We start from the raw sequence: 7,508 nt of genomic DNA, 5'->3' as shown, positions 1-7,508 counted from the left end.
TGGCCAATATGCCTATTAATTCTCTTATCCATGTCTGTTATACTGCCACTAAAATCACTTTTTACCAAAAAAATCAACTGATATATAAGTCTTTGCATAAATATAAAATATCTCTGGAAGCCTATACTTGGTATTTTTCATATGGCTTAAATTAAAAAAGAGAAAGTATCACGTGAATATATCTCTTATTTTAAAAATAAGTACAATAAATAAATATAAAATAAAATAAACAAGTAAAAGTAATAATGGCCAAATGATTCTTCAGTTTGTATATCTGAGTGACTCCCAACCACTTATATTTCCCAAATGACATACAAAATTTCCCAAATGACATACAAAGTCTTCTCTACTAGAATTAATTTCCCAAAATTTTCCATATCAATTTCAGTCTCCATAAATATCAATATCAATATCAATATCTATCATCTACCTATGCTTTTTTACATGTTTACATAATTATGTGATGCCTCTCATCAACTTGTCTTCAGTTAACTTACCATTTAGCTTATTCATACATTAATATGCTGCTGAGGTCTAAAAACCTCTTCGAAACATTTTGTGACTCCTCCAGATCACAAACGTTACTCTTTGATAGTCACAATTTCTGAAAATCAGATGTTATTTTATTATTGCTAAGGCTCTGACATGGCTTTCTCTCCAACTAGAATATGGATTCCTGGAGATTACAATCAATTTCTCTTTCACTTGCATATCCTCCTCTCATATTTCTATATCTACTCAAGAGTAGATGTATAAATATATAACTACCATTAAACAGAACCCTTAGCCTTAGTTCCTTCATCTGAAATATTTACTCTAACTCTGATATTCTTTGTGTTAGACATGAAAATGTTCCCAGTTAAATACCATGTATTAATTGCTACATCTAGAAATAAATCATAAGTCTTATCTTCCAGCCCCCTGACTTTTACTTAGCACTATAATGACTTTAGGTCTTTGGTATAAGGATATATAGTCATTAATTGGAAAGTCTTGACTATGCTATAAAAATTCAATAAAAAATTTATGCTAATATAGGCTTGCACTTTTTCCCAACATATTCTAGAATGTACCATTAACATTTAGATCTATACAATATTTAATCTATTCTAAAACATACTTTCATCTATTATAGCATCTCTGTAATTATAAATATATCTTACACTTAAAGAAATCATTGTATTATAGTTTATCTATTTATTTTGAATCAGTGTCTCACTCTGTCACCCAGGCTGGAGTGCTGTGGCGTACTCATGGCCACTGCAAACTCGACCTGCTGTGTTCAGGCCATCCTTCCACCTCAGCCTTTCAAGTAGTTGGAATCACAGACCCAAGCCATCACACCCAGCTAACTTTTTGATTTATTGTAGAAACTGGATCCCACCAAGTTGCCCAGGTTGGTCTTGAAACCCTGAGTTCAGGCAGTTCTCTTTTCTCAGCTTCCCAAAGTCCAGGGATTACAGGCTTGAGCCACTGTGCCTGGCTTGTATCATAGTTTAATTAGCAAAGTTTATTTCTTGCAGGAATTTTTAATGAGGGTGAATCTTATATTTTGTGAACTATGAAATGGTCATGAACATAAAGAGGGTGCATGCTGAAAGATGTTTTAGGGATAGTATTTCTGTGACTTGGAAGTGGGGAAATGGTGTCCTCATCTATATAACTAAGATAAACATGGCTATGTGAAGGCCTGATTTGAAAATAAAATAGAATCAATTCTTGTGAAATTCCTGCCTTTGAAAATAAATGTTGTTGATGAAATTGAGGATAATGAGATTAGGTGGATTTTTCTCAAATCACAGATAATGACATAGGAAAAAAAAATCTGCCATAGAACCTGTATTGCTGTTATATTTCTGCCTGTTTATTGTGTATGTTCTCCCATAAAAAAACATTCCTTAATGACCAAAACATTCAAAATAAACAGATAACTAAGCTGATTTTCAAGCTTAATGTTAATGCTACTAACATTGGATGCATATAGTGCATTTTGTTCTTGGCTAAAAATATCCTGAACCAGTTCTAATTCCTACATTTTCAAAGATGGCTCTGCATATATCATCAACATAGTTCAAAAATAGTTTGGTAGATTACAACACTTTGGAAATAGGTTATTTTATCCCTAAAATTTATTTTCAATGTTCTTAAAAAGGCTACTTGTTGAAATGTGTAATTGATTTTAAAATTTACAGCATTACTTTTTGCTGTTTATTGACTTATTGAAAATATATTTTTAAAGTCTGGAATGAATAATTGTTCACACAGTTGCAATGATTCACTGGAGTATTACTATTGAATAGAATGGACTCCGAAAAATATTTATAAGAAATTTGTCCCCATTTAAAGTGATGTTGAAGCTTCTTTTAGTTTAAAACTGCCTTCCTCCACTGAGAAATACTATATCCAGCTAGAAGTATGATGCAGTTATTTCTGAGTATTAATATGTCTGTGGCTAACAGAAGAGCATTGTATAGCATAGCACCAATGAGTCTGTCAGATACAATTTTGTCTTTTGGATGCTAAATTACAGTTTCAAACAATATAATCATAATCCTTATTAAACAAGTTGAGGTGGAAACTAAGATATTATTCAGGGTCTGGCTGAAAAATCAGTGTTAAGAATGCAATTGAATTATAAATATGTATATGGTAATACATTATTACATAACTAAAGAAGAAAAGACTTCTCAATAAATGATGGTGTGTACATTGCTATAGAGTTTGGGAATGAGTGTCACACAATTATTTTTTAAGCATTTGTTTAGTCAACAAACATACAAAACAAACATAACACTTCAAATTTTGTTAAAAATTATATACATTTGAGATAAAATATAAAATCAGGTAGGATTTAATTTACTGCACTTATTTTTTGTTACCAAAAATTTGATCAAAATGTAAACTACTTTAAAAGTTTACCTACTGCTTAAAATAAAATGATCAAATTTTGATATTTTTGAAGATTTTATTTTTAGTTGTTAATGCTTTTAAAATTTGAAATGTCTTATAGATAATTATTAAAGATTATAATGCTCAGTGGAAATCTCAAAAAGTGCCTGAACAGAACCCTCACAAAAAATAATTTCAAATATTATTGAGAATTAGATGCTTACATTTAAAAATCCCTGTTTTATTTCCTTGTATCTAATTTTCAGGTTGAAACAGAAATAAATCTACCATTTTATATGTCAGCATTTGAAATCTTTTTTGAGCCGGGCTTGATGGCTCAGCCTGTAACCCCAGCACTTTGGGAGGCTGAGGTGAGTGGATTGCCTGAGCCCGCAGGTTCGAGACCTGCCTAGGCAACTTGGCGAGACCTCATCTCTACAATAAATCAAAAAAAATTAGCCAGGCGTGGTAGCACACACCTGTAGTTCCAGCTACTTGGAAGGCTGAGGTGGAAGGATCGCCGGAGCCCAGCAGGTCGAGGCTGCAGTGGCCGGGAGTGGCCACTGCACTCCAGTCTGGGTGACAGAGTGAGACTCCAACTCAAAAAAAAAAAGAAAGAAAAAGAAAAAAGAAATCCTTTTTGAAATTGTATTATATCCAAAGTATATTACTATAGAGAACATTTTAAACAATTTTCTGGGTTATTTATTCACTTTAAATATGTACTTTCATTGGACAAAGACATGAAATAAGAAGTCACTTAAATGCTAGTTCTACAAATTTATAGTTCAGTCATTTATGTCTCCTTATCACCCCCCTCCCTAATTGTCAACCATACTTTTTATTCCATCAGATCACCAGCTCACCAACTGCTAAGATAACAAATGAATGGTAATCAAAATTTCTCTGGAACCATACCTGCCCAGTAGAGTCTGATCTTAGTTTCTATGACTGAAAGCAGCCAAGAAAAATATAAGGTTTCGTACTTTGCAAAAGTTGTGAGAAAAGATTTGCCATTATGAAATTTTCTTTCTTAGACCTTAACAAGTGTTCACTATATGTTATTGCATTTGGTTTGCAAATGTTACTGAAAACCAATGGCATCTATAATATAATGGGATGAAGATTGAGAACCTTCATGTTTACTTAAGTGTTCAGAGGCACACATATTTGCACACTCTTAGTGAGATGACAAGTATAATAAGCTCTTTCTTGCATCCCTTGCATCATCAACTAAAAGTCCCTCAGAACCTGCATTGGTTGGATCTGGTCTTATCTGTCTACCTTCCTGTTTTGGGGGTTGTGCTCCTAGTGCTGGAGCCTGCAGGCTACATTCCTCAGGTTCCCTTTCTAGCTGGGTCCCTGCTGGATTCTGCCATTAGGAGAAAAGTGGTGAGTGGAAGAGGGAAAGAAGGACATGGGATTGAAATGAAGAGGAGACAAAAAGTAAAGTCTTAATTTTTCACCTTCTGCTAATGTGAATACACTCATAATAAACACTTGGTGACTTTTCCCAGTTTCTCATTATACTCTTTTTAGAGGCAGGAGCACAGTCTGGCATGGCCCTCTTTGGTGTCCAAAGACTCCATTGGAGTGTGTATCCAGAGGTCAGGAAACTGCTGAGTCGTAAACTCTTCTCAGAAACCTGTACATGCTGGAAACTATGTCTCTTCTCTAAGGCTTATCACCAGTTGACTGAACTGCTTCCTCTAAGCTCTGAGATTAAAGTGATAATATCTCTCCTGTTTTCCTCCATGTCAAGGACAAGGGCTGCTAATAATACATATTATCTACTTTGTGCTCTTTCAAGTCTCTAACACTCCTTATATTAAATACTCATGGGCATGTGTTTGCTTTCCTAAGTAGACTGTGACTAATACAACACTTATAACAATATGAACCAATTCACAATTCTAAAATGCTCTGGAATTGATATAAATTTATATAATAATCTCAATATGCATACCATTAATTTACCAATATTTACTCATGTATTTGTCTAAAATAAACAAAAATTTTTTTTAAAAAAAACTTATATGTCACTGATACTCAAATAAATAACCCCAGGCTTCAATGACTTCATTTAAATAAACTACTGAGCATTCTCTCCATGTCAGTGAGTACAAAAACATTGTAAAAATTTAGTCTCAGTGAAATGTTGTGAGGTTAACAGTTATCATCCAATGTTAAAATAGAGGAGACAGAGAATTAGACCAGGTAAATTGTTTGCCAAAGTAAAAATTCAATGTCAAAACACTAGTTCTGGTTTTCAAAAACACAAGCCTATTGCTTTTTTAACATTAATATAGATACAAAGACAAGTTTCATTTTGAAAAATGAATGCAATGTGGATATTGACAAAAATCATAATGAAGAGACAGTGTCAGTGGTGCATATAAATTAGAACTGAATAAAGAGATGCAGTTTAGGTATATAAAGAAAGAGTGGAATAAAAGACATTTTTACAAAATCAAAGACACACACAAAATACCTGAATAGAGGTTAGCAGCCCACTTCAATGTGTCAGTAAGCATCTCATCCACAACGATTTTTAAGGTTAGTATGATGATAATATGTAAAGATGAAATGAGATAAGAGGCTCAATTTAGAAATGCTGCTATTGACAATAACATTTTAAAACAAATATATGTATTCATATACACATATATGAAAGCAAGAGATAATTATGCTATTAAGCTCTTGAGTTATTCTAAGCTCCTTCCACATGATTCCATTTTCTTAATTCAATTTTCCTAAGATTCTTGTGAAATAAACATTATTTTGTCTGTATCAGATGACAAAGTAACCAAAATTTCAATAGTACAGGACAATGCAACAATAAAATAGCAATGGAAAAACAAAATGAACAATAAACATTTAAAAGTAGAAACATTGAGATATATATAAACACAAAAACATGCACATATATGAAGTTCTCATTTTGTATTCACTGGTTGACAATAGTGTGATCTTCATTATAAAATAGCATAAATGTTATTTTGAAAGTAATTATAGTTTCCATAATGAAAAACAAAATGGATACTAAATAAAATGTCACTCTTATGAGTTTTTTTATTAGACCTATGAAGATTTTACAGCAAATTAAATGTGTGTCTTATTGACACTGTTACTTATATCCATTTATGTATGTATGTGTGTTTGTATTTAGGAAGGAGGATTTATTGAGAGGACAGAAAAACTCCCACAGTGGGAGATGACCCGAGGGGGTTGCCCACTCTTATCCATTTAAGACATTACAGATTTATGAAAGACAAAAGTAAGTTGGGTACAAAATTTGAGACAGGTTCAATTCTACTCTTTTAAATTTGGGAGGCACAAAGGTGAATGTATCAAACAAGACTAACTCGTAACTGCTAAGCTGCTTATTTTTTTCTCTGTTCCAATATGCACCCCTCCTGCTAACCCTCCATCTGCTACCACTTTGGAATCTTGAAGTCAGTTAATACAATCTTTTTTAATAATATATTTTGGAGCCCACTGCTTTTCTGAGAGCTTCTTTGAAGTCCTTGTTCCTGAGGCTATAGATCAAGGGGTTCAGCATGGGAATCACTACAGTGTAGAACACTGTAGCCACTTTCTCAACATCCTCACTGTTGTCTGAACTGGTATTACAATAAATGGAAAGGATTGTTCCATGGAAAACAATGATGGCTGTGAGGTGGGAGGCACAGGTAGAAAAGGCTTTGTGCCTTCCATCTGATGAATGCATCCTCAGGATGGTGATGAGAATAAACAAGTAGGAGGTTAGGATGATCATGAGGGTAATAGACTCATTGAAAGTAGCCACAGTGAAGAGCAGAACCTCATTTACAGTGACATCTGAGCATGCAATACTTAAGATAGGGGGTAGATCACAGAAGAAATGGTTAATCACATTGGATCTATAGATTGGGATCTCACGAACTAAGGATACGTGAATCAGAGAACACACTGTACCATACAGGTAGCAGCACAATACCAACTTTACACAGAGCTTCCGAGACATGGTTGCCATGTACAGCAGTGGGTTACAGATTGCCACAAAGCGGTCATAGGCCATCACCGCCAGCAGGAAGACCTCAATGACTACAAAAGTGCAAAACAAGTAGAATTGCACCATGCACCCCAGGAAGGAGATGGCTTTGTCCCTGTTGAAAATATTAGTTAATATCTTTGGCACAATGATTGAAGAGTAGCAGAAATCCACAAAGGACAAGTGGCTGAGGATAAAGTACATGGAACTGTGAAGCTGAGAACTGACCTGAATCAGTGCAATCATACCCAGGTTGGCCAACAATGTGACTCCATAGATGAGAAGGAACATCAAGAAGAGGAAGACTTTCAGCTCAGAGACATCAGATAATCCAAGGAGAATGAACTCTGTCACCATGGTACAGTTTTCCTTGTCCATGTTTCCACTTTATATGGGGTTAGAGAAAAAAATGTTATTCTCCATTATATGATTTAAAATTTATTTTTGGCTCTCTCCTATAAAACATCACAGGAAGTAAGGTAGTTAATTTTATCAGCAAGGAATAGAAATTTTGTCTGAAATTTAGGAAAAGTCAAATATTGTATAAAAAATGCATAAAACTCAGTTTAATTCAGAGATCCAACAA

General features: G+C 33.9%; 1 protein-coding gene across 1 annotated transcript; it reads right to left on the bottom strand.

Moving 5' to 3' along the window:
• Window positions 1-6,364: 6,364 nt before the first annotated feature.
• LOC103269597 (olfactory receptor 5L1) lies at window positions 6,365-7,300 on the bottom strand. Its single transcript, XM_008067161.1, has one exon. The coding sequence runs from the start codon at window positions 7,298-7,300 to the stop codon at window positions 6,365-6,367; it is 936 nt and encodes a 311-aa protein (XP_008065352.1).
• Window positions 7,301-7,508: the final 208 nt, after the last annotated feature.

Source organism: Carlito syrichta, unplaced genomic scaffold, assembly GCF_000164805.1.
Source record: "Carlito syrichta isolate Samal-C Ts95f unplaced genomic scaffold, Tarsius_syrichta-2.0.1 Scaffold309319, whole genome shotgun sequence".
Taxonomy (NCBI): Eukaryota; Metazoa; Chordata; class Mammalia; order Primates; family Tarsiidae; genus Carlito; species Carlito syrichta.
Note: the sequence above shows the minus strand (reverse complement) of the source record. Positions and strands in the feature narration are given on the sequence as shown.